This window comes from Eulemur rufifrons, chromosome 11 (assembly GCF_041146395.1).
Source record: "Eulemur rufifrons isolate Redbay chromosome 11, OSU_ERuf_1, whole genome shotgun sequence".
NCBI classification, from domain to species: Eukaryota; Metazoa; Chordata; class Mammalia; order Primates; family Lemuridae; genus Eulemur; species Eulemur rufifrons.
Window position 1 is genome coordinate 13,925,139 of NC_090993.1, and position 13,007 is coordinate 13,938,145.

Here is a 13,007-nt window from a genome sequence, read left to right on the forward strand (position 1 = left end):
GCGACTCGAGACCACTGCGTTTTCCTGCGGGGGCGGTTGGTGGGACTGAAGAGGTGATGTTCTCTCGGAGCGTCTCTGTCCTGCCAGGGTCACCAACAGGGTTTATCTGGCTTGAAATAAAAACCAGAGGTTGCACGGGGAGTTGCTGGCATGTTCGCAAGTTGGCCCGGCCGAACGCTCACTGACCAGGCTGCTCCAACAGCTGAAAAGGTCAGAAGTGAGACGTGGTGAAGAGTCGGTTGCTGGTGTCGCCAGGTGCAGCCATCGTGGCCTCCGTGGCAGGCTGGAGCGTGTCTACAAGAGCAGGCTGACGGAACTGTCCATGTTAATCACAGGAAGGAAACTCGCAGCCTGGTCTTTTTCTCCTGCAGCTTTCGTGTTCGGACAGCATTCGGGTCCAGGGTGGGAATGTCCTGAAGGGCCTGGGAGAAGCTGGGAAGGCAGCTGGCCGGAGGCCGGGCGGAAACCGTCGAGTGCTGGTGTTAGGGAACAGGCGCTGCCTTTGCTAGACGTTCCCTGTCAGCGTTGCGCTCTCACTGTCTGACGCTGTCAGGTGACAGACAATTGCTCTGGGGACACGCAGGCTCCTGCCATCTTCACGTGCCGCCACAAACCTAATTATCCCTGGTGTGACGGAAAATGCCACAGGAAAGCCAATCTAAGAATGCCCAGACCCGCAGCTGCCGTGGATGTAGAACGACTGTCACGGTGTGACGCAGTCACCTATTTGGAGGGAGGAAAAGGCTCGCTCTTCTAGCTCCGTCTCTCATCGTCAGTACTGCGCACCCAAATGGTTGGGTTTTTAAAAATTATATTAATAGAATGAAATTAAGACCTACGGTTTTGAATATTTTTTTCTTCTAAATTTAAAAAATTGGTTTCACAACATAAGTCTTCATCAAAGAATTAGAAATGATTTTTGTGTAAGTCGAGTAACTGATAAAAACCATACGGGTGCTGTGTGACGTATTTTCCATGGGAAGGGACACTGTACTGACTTGGAAAGGTTCACGCCCACCGCCTTTGCGGCTCCGGAGTCCCAGTGTGGGGCCCCAACAGGAAGGCGTTTTGTGTCCCAAGTGGAGCAAAGTGTGTGGCGAGCCCGTGTCCCGACGTGTTTGGAGGATCTGTGGATGTAATTGTGTCAAGGGCTGTGGCAGGCTAGAGACACAGTAGCAATCCTGGCGCCTCTGTTTGGGGCTTTTGTTACTGAAGATTGGACTGTGTTTCTCTTTTTGCTTTTTGGTGGGAATCATAGTTTTCCAAACATACCACCTGCCAAGCAGACGAGGGACTGTCTGCAGGAGCTGGGGTGGGTGGCACCGCCCTTCAAAGCAGGTTGCGTTTCCAGTACGACAGCTCGTGCGTACGCTCTTGCAGTCCCACACCCCTGGACATCTTGAGGTGACCCACAGGAATAGTGGTGGAGCCCTGCCTGCCTGTTCCTGGCCATTTTATCCCGAGAATGCCCGAAGAGAGAATAACTTTATATGTTCCTGTGTAAAAAGATCCACTCACTAAATACCAAAGTACATTTTTTAAAATGTGTATGTAATTCTAAATTTTAAAAAATACTGTAGGCCGGGCGCGGTGGCTCACACCTGTCATCCTAGCACTCTGGGAGGCCGAGGTGGGCGGATCGTTTGAGCTCAGGAGTTCGAGACCAGCTTGAGCAAGAGCGAGACCCCATCTCTACTAAAAATAGAAAGAAATTATATGGACAGCTAAAAATATATATAGAAAAAATTAGCCGGGCATGGTGGCACATGCCTGTAGTCCCAGCTACTCGGGAGGCTGAGACAGGAGGATCCCTTGAGCTCAGGATTTTGAGGTTGCTGTGAGCTAGGCTGACGCCACGGCACTCACTCTAGCCTGGGCAACAGAGTGAGACTCTGTCTCAAAAAAAAAAAAAAAAAAAAAACTGTAGAAAATGAGAATCCTATGTTTAAAAAAAGACCCCTGTAATCCCATCTACCAAAAATAACTTCAGTTTCCATTTTGAAATATATCTTAGAATGTTTTGGACTTTGTAACCTACTTTTTCGTGTGAGATTGGGAGCGATTCTCTGTGTCCTCAATTCACTCTTCCTCAGCCTTTTTTTTTTTCATTATCATCCCTCCTAAGGACCCTCTTCAGATGGTTTCTCCCAATCACTTCCCACCCCTCTGAAAGCTCAACACCACAGACCTGCCGTACCGTCTTTTCATGTTCCGTGGTCTCTGGAGGCCACACATGATAATAGGTAAGTTTTTTTCACTCCCTGAGAACTAATTTTTGTCCCTTTCGAGAATGCACATCTGAAATATTCTTCAAAGTATGATTTTTAATGACTGCATAATACTTTACCTTATGGCTGGACCACATTTTACAGTCCTCACTTTTCTTTCTCTCAGTCTCTCTCAAAAATTAAGATGTGTGGCCGGGCGTGATGGCTCACACCTGTAATCCTAGCACTCTGGGAGGCCGAAGTGGGAGGATCGCTTGAGATCAGGAGTTCGAGACCAGCCTGAGCAAGAGCGAGACCCCGTCTCTACTAAAAATAGAAAGAAATTATACGGACAGCTAAAAATATATAGAAAAAAATTAGCCGGGCATGGTGGCACATGCCTGTGGTCCCAGCTCCTCGGGAGCCTGAGGCAGGAGGATCGCTTGAGCCCAGGAGTTTGAGGTTGCTGTGAGCTGGGCTGACACCACGGCACTCACTCTAGCCCGAGCAACAGAGTGAGACTCTGTCTCAAAAAAAAAATTAAGATGTGGGTTGTTGAATGGTTCTTGTCGCCATTTTAAATAATGCTAGAATAGATCTTACATTTGAAACGCCTGACCCTCCCTGTTGAGCTGTGATGACGCCGCTGTGCGTGTAGCGGGCGTCCCCAGCAACTTCGGCTCTCCTGCCAACCTCGCCCGCATACCTATTCCAAACCTTGGCTGCTAGCGAAAGACACGGTATCACATGCCGAATGTTTCCCATTTCCCAGGCACTTAACCTACCTAGTTTCAACCCTCTAGTCTTCAGGAATAGGTGGTATTGTCAGTGGAGAATGCTGAGTCTTTGCAGAAGTGGCTTGCCCAGGGTCACAGCCAGTCAGAGGGGAAGGTAACTCCAGATCTGCTTGGCTCCAAAGGGCAAGCTTCTAACCAAGTCATGACACTGGGTCTAGAAAGGATGGTGAGAGAGGGGCACTGCTCCATTGGGCTCTGGCTCTGAGAGAAGGCCACGAGTGAGAAGCCAGCTCAGAAGGAGGAGAGGAGTGGAGAAGCCAAGCCCTCTCTGCGACTGCCAGGAGTCGACTCAACGTTTTTAGATGAGTGGTTTATGAGGACAATAAGTTTGTTTTATCTTGCATCCCCCTGGTCACTGGAGTGTGTCTGAATTTGGGCGTAGCCAGCCCCTTGCTGTTCTTTCTGAGACGGTAGGTGATAGTTGCTGGTGGAGCCATGACTTTTCATCTCATTGGAAAAGATCCGCCGAGGGTACCCCGTGCTGGGGAAGAGGAAACACGGAAAGCAGTCCTCGCCCTGCCCTGGCCACTCCCAGTAGAAGGACAGCCCGAGCCCTGCTCCTCCACCGGCTGCTCAGGGACCTGGACTGTATTAAGCCTCAGTTTGCTTTGTTTTTAACTAGGATGAGTAGTACCTATCTTTACCTCAGGACAGTCAAAAGGATTAATTGGAACATGAAATCATGTCATAAAGTGTTTTTCCAGTTCGTGTTTGTTTATTTATTTTTTGAGACAGTCTCACTCTGTTGCCCGGGCTAGAGTGAGTGCCGTGTTGCCAGCTTAGCTCACAGCAACCTCAAACTCCTGGGCTCAAGCGATCCTCCTGCCTCAGCCTCCCGAGTAGCTGGGACTACAGGCATGCACCACCATGGCCAGCTAATTTTTTCTATACATATTTTTAGTTGGCCAGATCATTTCTTGATATTTTTAGTAGAGACGGGGTCTCGCTCTTGCTCAGGCTGGTCTCGAACTCCTGACCTTGAGCAATCCTCCTGCCTCAGCCTCCCAGAGTGCTAGGATTACAGGGGTGAGCCACCACGCCCGGCCTCAATTATTGTTTAGATTGACAGGAAACACTAGAGAGAAGGCTGAGCTGGAGCGGGACCTGGGTCTGGGTGTGTGCAGAGCTGCGGGGCCGTGAGGGAAGGGACGTGTGAGCTCGCCGGCTTAGTGGGAGCCGGAGAGCCCTGTCGCGCAAAGAGCTGAGGCTGCACCTGCAAACTTAGAAGCAGGCCCTGGCACTCCCTGTCAAGCATGCCCTGCATGGCTGACCTTTGCACAGCGGTGGTTCCCAAAAGGCTGCTGCAGTGGCGAGGGCTTGCTTACTCAGGGAGAGCCCCGCCGTGCTCCCCTGCGTGTGTGGAGACACACGGCTCTTCCCCCCACGGGCCCAGCCTGTTCTCTGAGCCAATGGGAGTTCAGCAAGACCAGAATGGGACCGAGGGTGGCCCATAATGACCTGTCAGGGACTATTTAAACCAGCTGCAGTCATGTGGGCAGAGAACAGATGTCTGGACTGGACTTCTCAGGGTGTTTCCCCAGGGTTTGCTGTCCTAGCAGATCTCCATCAGCTTGTGAGGGTTTCCTTCACAGTCAGCTTTTTTTTTTTTTTTTTTTTTGAGACAGAGTCTTGCTCTGTCTCCTGGGCTAAGAGTGCCGTGGCGTCAGCCTAGCTCACAGCAATCTCAACCTCCTGGGCTCAAGCGATCCTCCTGCCTCAGCCTCCCGAGTAGCTGGGACTACAGGCATGTGCCACCATGCCCGGCTAATTTTTTCTATATATTTTTAGTTGTCCAGCTATTTTCTTTCTATTTTTAGTAGAGACGGGGTCTCGCTCTTGCTCAGGCTGGTCTCGAACTCCTGACCTTGAGCGATGCTCCCGCCTCGGCCTCCCAGAGTGCTAGGATGACAGGCGTGAGCCACCGCGCCCGGTCCCCACTCAGCTTTTCATGTGTTTGAATCTAACAGACTCAGAAAAGCTTCCTATAGGAGGAAAGGTAAGAGTTTAACTGAGCAAGAATTCTGAGAGAGAATGACAACGCCATTCTCCTGTATAATGCCGACACATGCTTAGGTATCCAGTGAATGACAGCACACTTCTTCCTATCTCCAAGGCCCACACTTAAGCTAGTTCCCTTAAATTAAATACCGTGCCCTTGCCAGGTGTCTCTAAGAGCCACTGACATGGTAGAACAGGCATTAAAAATGAAACAGCTCTGTCAACTGTTCACTTACTCTCCAGAATGCTTGGAAAAGCTAAATATGAAATCACAGGAGCCTTTATACTCAAACGCATAGGCCCCATGTTAACCAAACTCCTTGCTTTTTTAGTTGATTGATCATTTTGAGGAAGATAGTATTATTCTCTAAAATACCTTCTTTAATTCTCGTTTATTTTTAGGAAGAGCCATGTGATGTGGGCTACAGAGGAGGGTCACATACGCCTTTATATCCCCCTTTAGAGAATCCACACCTGTCCCAGCTGCCGAGTCCCACCACCAAATGTGAATTGCCACTATTTTGGGAACACTTAGGCACATCAGAAAAATGAATGATTCCGTTCTGGCCCACACCACATCACTGATGTACCCCTGAAAGCATGTCACTGAGTTCATCACAGAGGATTGTCCTCCTCATGCCTTCCACAAGGTTAGAACTGTTCTCCCGGGGCAGGGGGGCGGGGAATACTGAGACAGGCACCAACTGGGTAACCTCCCCTGACCTCCACTCCACCTTACCATAAGTAGATCCAAATCCTTCTAGAAAATCTGAAAGGCATAGCCCCATATATCAGTGATATAAATAGAACCTGCAGCAGGCCCTGGTAGGTGATGACTCTCCAAGGTGGACTGGAAGCAGCCCGACCTTGGCAGACATCAGCCTCTAAATATAAAGATGAGTTTGTTCAGCCTTTGTGCAAGGAAAAACTGCTACCTCTCCTGGAGTGCAGTGTCCTTGTCCTCTTTACTGGGAGGGAGGACAAAGTTTCATCTAGTAAGAGCCCCTCACCGGCTTCCACGCCCATCACCTCCAGGTCTAGCAAGTCGTGGGTTGTGACCCTTGTCTTTCAGCCCCAGTGGCGGACACTTGTAGTGGGCGCCACCAAGGAGGTGGGGGGAGGGCACTCAGCTCAGCCCGCCGGACCGGTCTGTCCCGGAGGAAGGGAACCCCTTCCCTCCCTGGGCGTTCCGGAAGGGGCCCGACCGCTGGCTTCCTGCATTTCACCTCTTGTTTGGGTTCCCAGTCAGACCCCATCCCCCACCTGCGGCGACCACGAGGAGGGGGCGCGTCTTGGGAGGACCCGAGGAGTCACTCCCTGAGCCTCAGGCAGGGAAGGCCGGCGAGACCCACCCCGCCCTCCCTTCAGGAGCGCCCCCAGCGCGCGTGGCGTGTCACCGCGGGGGACAGCTCCGGGTGGCCTGGCTTTGCGCCTGGCAGTGCCAGAGCCACCGCCCAGGCCTGTCCCCGGGAGTCCGCGCGCCTCCTCTCTGCCGCTCCGCCCTCGCCCTCGTGTTCCGCCGCCAGTTGTCCTGCGACAGCTGCGCGCCCTCTGGCCGGCGGTGGCCCTCTCTGCGGTGGGGGAGGGGTCGACGTGGGTCAGGCCCCTGGACTGGGGAGCGGGATGGGGAGGGAGAAATGGAGTTCGCGGGGCGAGAGTCTCGCCGGCCCTCCCTGCCTGAGGCTCAGGGAGTGACTCCGGGTCTTCCCAAGACACGGCTCCCTCCTCCCGTAGCCGCACGTGGGGACGGGGGTCTGAATGGGAACCCACACGAGGGGGAAGTGCGGGAAGTCAGCGGTCAGGCACCTTCCGGAACGCGCAGTGCGCGCAGAGTGGTCAGGGATGGGGAGGCCTTGGGGACAGGTGCAGCGCCCAGAGCACAGGCGCACAGCAAGCACCCACGGGCGCACCCGGTGACCCGCGCCCCACCCCAACCCCTCCGGCGGGCAACTGGGCCGGGTTGGGAGGGGCAGACCGGCCAGGGAGACACTCCATATACGGCATGGCCCGAGTTACCTGGGCCCAGGCCAGCCGGCTCCTTCTTTGGTCAACGCAGGGGACCCGGGCGGGGGCCCAGGCCGCGAACCGGCCGAGGGAGGGGGCTCCGGTGCCCAACACCCAAATATGGCTCTAGAAGGGCAGCGGCATTCCTGCGGGGCGGCGCGGAGGGAGCGCCCGCGGGCTATATAAAACCTGAGCTGAGGGACAATCGGCCACGCAGCGACAGCGCCGAGCGAAGCCTCGCTTCCCTCCCGCGGCGACCAGGGCCCCAGCCGAGAGCAGCAGGTGTAGCAACCCGCCCAGGTAGGGCGGGAGCGGGGAGCGTACAAGGGGACAGGGCGCCACCGAGGGAACCCCAAGGACTCCGGGGCAGAGCCCAGCCGGCTCACCTGACGCGCCTCCTCCGCAGAGCCACACGCGCTTTAAAGAAGGGACAAGACAATCCATCAGCCTCCGGAAATTAGACTTCTCCAGATTTGTCTCTAGCCCCTTAGGGCTGCTCTACCTGGCGTTCCGGGTGTGCCTAGACAGAGCCATGGTTTTGCTTTAGTTGTCCAGGGGGACAGTTCCCTTCCAAAGGGGCGGTAGTGCCATTCCGCTCTTGGTTCAGCCAGTGACAGGGTCCCTTTCTGACTTTGAAATGTTGTGGGGGTCTGTCCTGCAGAGGCCAGTCCTCCCTGATGGAGTGCCAAAGCCCTCCCACGGGCAACACTCGCCCAGCGAGCAGACAGCAGCTCAGGCCTCAACCCCCTACTTGACAGATACGGCCACCAGGGCGCAGACAGGATGGGCGCTAGGGACTAGCTTTTGGAACAGCTGGCCTCCAGGGAAGGCAGAGAGGTCTGGGGAACATGTAGGCCTGGGCATACAGGGTGGGGGACTTGCCACCTGTGCCCCTCTTCCCAGCGCAGAGCAGCCTTGAGCGTGGGCGAAGCTCGGGTGGGGGCCCATGGCCTGTGCGCCGCTGGGGTTGAGGGTGTCCCTAGGTCCCTACGGAGAGCGGGCACTCCGCCGGCCAGGCCTCTCTTCCGCCGCCCAGGCTCCTGTGCTGATGCGCCGTGCGGTGTGTCTCCACGGTCTCCCTGTCCTTGCAGAAACCAGACACCATGTGTGACGAAGACGAGACCACCGCCCTCGTGTGCGACAATGGCTCCGGCCTGGTGAAAGCCGGCTTCGCCGGCGACGACGCCCCCAGGGCCGTGTTCCCATCCATCGTGGGCCGCCCCCGACATCAGGTCAGGCTGCCCCCTGCAGAGGGAGCCCTGTCGGGTCCCTGCCCAGCCCAGTCCCCTGTCGCCCACAGCTGTGCTAACGTGTGCCTGGTGTCTCCCCTCCGCAGGGCGTCATGGTGGGTATGGGTCAGAAAGACTCCTACGTGGGCGATGAGGCTCAGAGCAAGAGAGGTATCCTGACCCTGAAGTACCCTATTGAGCACGGCATCATCACCAACTGGGACGACATGGAGAAGATCTGGCACCACACCTTCTACAATGAGCTCCGCGTGGCCCCCGAGGAGCACCCCACCCTGCTCACCGAGGCCCCCCTCAACCCCAAGGCCAACCGTGAGAAGATGACCCAGATCATGTTTGAGACCTTCAACGTGCCTGCCATGTATGTGGCCATCCAGGCCGTGCTGTCCCTCTACGCCTCCGGCCGTACCACCGGTGAGTGCCAGCGGAGCCACCCCGCAGCGCCAGCCCCTCCCCTCCCCTGGCTCCCAGCAGCAGGGCCGCCCGCAGGGTCGCTCACTCGCTGTCCCACCCGGCACAGGCATTGTGCTCGACTCTGGCGACGGTGTCACCCACAACGTCCCCATCTATGAGGGCTACGCCCTGCCACACGCCATCATGCGTCTGGACCTGGCCGGCCGCGACCTCACCGACTACCTGATGAAGATCCTCACCGAGCGTGGCTACTCCTTCGTGACGACAGGTGCGCCGCGCCCCGGGCACCCTGGGCGGGAGGACTGGCGGGCGCAGGCCCCGGGGGGGCCCGGCGCTGAGGGCCCCTCCTGCTTCTGCCCTCTGCAGCTGAGCGCGAGATCGTGCGCGACATCAAGGAGAAGCTGTGCTACGTGGCCCTGGACTTCGAGAACGAGATGGCAACAGCCGCCTCCTCCTCCTCCCTGGAAAAGAGCTACGAGCTGCCCGACGGGCAGGTCATCACCATCGGCAATGAGCGCTTCCGCTGCCCGGAGACGCTCTTCCAGCCCTCCTTCATCGGTGAGCCCCGACCGCGGGCCCCTTGGGTCCTCCCGGGTCCCTGCTATCCCCGCCGCGCCGCCGCCCCGCGCCGGTCCCCTCCGTCCCGCCATCCGGCGCTCCTGCTCACGCTCCCCACCCCCGCGGCCCCCAGGTATGGAGTCGGCGGGCATCCATGAGACCACCTACAACAGCATCATGAAGTGCGACATCGACATCAGGAAGGACCTGTACGCCAACAATGTCATGTCGGGGGGCACCACCATGTACCCTGGTATTGCAGACCGCATGCAGAAGGAGATCACGGCGCTGGCCCCCAGCACCATGAAGATCAAGGTGGGCGGCGGCCCGCGCCGGGTCCCCGCGGGGTGGGCTCGGGGGTGCGGCCTGCCCCAACACGACCTTTGTCTTGCAGATCATCGCCCCACCTGAGCGCAAGTACTCGGTGTGGATCGGCGGCTCCATCCTGGCCTCGCTGTCCACCTTCCAGCAGATGTGGATCACCAAGCAGGAGTACGATGAGGCCGGCCCCTCCATCGTCCACCGCAAATGCTTCTAGACGCCTCCACCTCGGCCCAACTCTCCCCAGGACGACAGATCTGCTCAAGTGCGGGCGGCTGACCTTGAGCCCCTGCGCAGCAACTTTGTCACAGCTTGCGTTGCTGCCACCACAGTCTGACACAGTGTTTATAACGTGTACATACATTAACTTATTTTACCTCATTTTGTTATTTTTCAAAACACAGCCCTGTGGAAGGAAATGGAAAACTTGAAGAAGCATTAAAGTCAATCATTCTGTTATGCTGCCTGACGTTGTTTGTCGTGTTTATTTGCTGGGGAGGGACCCCCCCCATGCTCCCATCCTCCCAAGCCCGTTTTCATAATACTCCAAATGACTGTGCTCCTGAGCAAAGTGACGTCTTCCCACGTTCCCTCGCCGTCTCCCTCGGGATCAGCTCGGTTCCCAGACGTTGGCAGGCCCGTCCTGCCCGCCGTGGCCCGCGGTGGCCTTCCCTGACCACGTGGCCCGCCGTGGCCCTCCCTGCCCGCGGTGGCCCGCCGTGGCCCTCCCTGCCCGCCGTGGCCCGCGGTGGCCCGCGATGGCCCGCCGTGGCCCGCCCTGCCCGCCGTGGCCCGCGGTGGCCCGCGATGGCCCGCCGTGGCCTTCCCTGCCCGCCGTGGCCCGCCATGGCCTGCCTTCCCTGCCCGCGGTGGCCTGCCCTGCCCTCCCTTCGGCGTGCGGGGCGCCGTCTGTCTCGCTCGGCGGCGCGGCGGGAAGAGGCGTCGCCGGGGCCGGGCGCGGCGGGCGCTGGCCGTGGTGCTGGCTGGGAGCTGTCCCTCAGAGCGAGCCCCGCGGCACCTGCGGTGTCCCCTCCTGAACCTCCGGCTCTAACGGAGAGGGCTGCATTCGGCATTTAAAGGACCAGTTGTAATTTGCAAGTGCAGACAGCCACTTTCTCTTTGAAACTGGCAAGTCCTGCGCTGCGTGCGGGGGTGCTGGTACGAAGCGGCGCCCGTCCCGCAGGAGCCCGCGAGCGCCAGCGAGGGCCTGGCGAGCGCTCCGGAAAGGACAGCGGCTGCTGGGCGGCAGGCACCGAGGAGAGCCGGCAAAGGAGGCTCTGGAGGGCGGGAGCTGACGCAGGCGCTGGAAGAAGAGGTCGGCCGGGGAGCAGGGCGCCTCCCCAGTGCTTTAGCGGCACAGAATATATGAACAGAGTCTGAATTTCTATGGGAGCGCACAGTGCCTGGTTTTGTTTGTTTGTTTGTTTTTTAAGTAGCTTAATGTTTCTCAGCTAAGGTTCTCAAGAGCAGTGGCCCCTAAATAAAACAGATTCTCCCTCAAAGAAGGTCATAAACCCATCTGGGAGTAAGTGTGTAGGTAGAACTGACCATACAGCTGTGTTCTGTGCCACAAAGTCACGTGTTTATTTCTCCTTTTCTGGACTCCTGAAAAACTTCAGAAATATTGGAGGCCTCCAAGGTAGTGATTCTGCCAAATCCAAATATCAAGAGAATTGACAATATAGTAAAATTTAAGATTTTAATAAAGCAAGTACATGATACCACGTCCACTGAAAACCATGTAAGAGTGTCCCACCCAGGGAGGATGAAGGTTAAAAATGGGCTATCTTCTGAAGGGCTTCCAGAAGAATCCAACTTTTGCTGACAATACGAAACACACACAGACATGTCTGATATGATAATGCGTAACCATATTGATAGTACTAAATACACGTAGGCATATCTGGGCAACCACAACACATATACACACAGCCTGAATAATGCGTTCCTGTAGCCAGAAGCCTGGTAAAATGTCTCTGTTGGATAAGTTAGCTGGCTGTCATGCTAAACATTTTTGTAATCACTAGAACCCCAAATCACATAACTTGGATTTAAGTAAGATGTGTAAGGAGGTAATGACCCATTTCCCCTGTGATCATAATTGGTAAATGACTCATTATACTTTAGAACTGACAGAAGTTTTCCATATAATCTGATAGTATTTCCTCAAGCACCAATCAATTTTAAAAACCTACTTTTGACACCACTCTTCTACTAAAAATAAGCACAAAAATTACGAATTATGTGATTTCGCTGGAAAGACACTAAATCTAAAAATTACCTTTTCTGACACTTGTATGAAAAGAAAGAAGCATCTTATTCTTATATTATATTGGTATTCTATAGCTTTCCTACTCTCATATAAGGTTATGATTATAGATAGTTGGTAATTTGCGTCACCTGTATTAGGTCTGAAAGAGGATTTTTTTGGTGTGGTGTAGCAGAAGCAGCCACGGGTCAGCCCGACATGAGTGAGGAAGGCAGGAGGCTTCACCAAGGCCAACCCTGTCACACAGGAAGCGGGAGGGCCTGTCACCGGGGGCGAAGGAGCCCTGAGCCCTCCACTGACCCTGCCTCCCTTATCCATTTCTTAATGCTTATCCTGATAGTGGACAGTTTCTGGGGGTGATGAGTAAGCGAAGAGCAAGTGAAAGGGAAATTTTGAAGGGTGCAAAGATGACGTTGGTGGTTCTCATAGGTGTGAATAGAATCAGGATTGCTTTCTGCATAACCGTTGAGGTTTCTTAAACCTTCTCACTCTGCAAACAGGTGCTGGTCACTGGGTTGGCCCCAAGAGCAGTGGATCCCTTATACATCATGGGGCCAGGGCAACAACGATGCCTCTGGACCCTTCTCCCACCCCACCTTCTCCAATTTCCTGCGTGCTACCTGTGTTAGGTTCTTCCCGCTGCTGTGACAAAGTACCACGAAATGGGTGGCTTCGAACCACAGGAATTTATTCTGTCATGGTTCCGGAGGCCAGAAGTCTGAGACCCAGGTGTTGGCAGGGTCCTTCTTAAGGCTTTGAGGGAGCATCTGGTCCGTGCCTCTCCCCCAGCTTCTGGTGGTTGCCAACAATTCTTGACATTCCTTGGCTTGGAGATTCCTCACTCCAATCTCTGCCTCCATCACCACATGGCCTTCTTCCTGTGTGTATCTCTGTGTGTTCATATGGGTTTCTTATTCTGTTAACAGAAAAAAAAGCCAAACTCTGTAAAATAATTTTAAAGGGGTTTATTCTGAGCCAAATTTGAGGGCCATGACCTGGAGCCATGCCCAAGAAGCCTTGAGCAAGTGGACTCGCTGTGGCTGGGTTACAGTTCAGTTTTATACATTTCAGGGAGACAGGGGTTACAGGTAAAGTCATAAATCAATATGTGGGAGGTATACATTGGTTTGGCCTGAAAAGGTGGGCCATCTTGAAGGAGGGAGCTTACAGATGATAAGTGGTTTTAAAGATT

General features: G+C 55.2%; 1 protein-coding gene across 2 annotated transcripts; it reads left to right on the forward strand.

Moving 5' to 3' along the window:
* The first annotated feature begins 7,218 nt into the window (after positions 1-7,218).
* Positions 7,219-10,011, forward strand: ACTA1 (actin alpha 1, skeletal muscle). 2 transcript variants are annotated; one of them, XM_069484748.1, is made up of 7 exons: positions 7,219-7,306; positions 8,098-8,238; positions 8,343-8,667; positions 8,774-8,935; positions 9,034-9,225; positions 9,359-9,540; positions 9,620-10,011. In XM_069484748.1, the coding sequence occupies exons 2-7, from the start codon at positions 8,110-8,112 to the stop codon at positions 9,761-9,763; spliced, it is 1,134 nt and encodes a 377-aa protein (XP_069340849.1). In that variant the 5' UTR covers positions 7,219-7,306; positions 8,098-8,109; the 3' UTR covers positions 9,764-10,011. The 2 variants fall into 2 exon arrangements, with proteins under 2 accessions (XP_069340849.1, XP_069340850.1); XM_069484749.1 differs by lacking the exon at positions 7,219-7,306 and having other exon boundaries at positions 8,162-8,238; positions 8,343-8,351; positions 8,436-8,667; positions 9,620-9,763.
* The last annotated feature ends 2,996 nt before the right edge of the window (positions 10,012-13,007 follow it).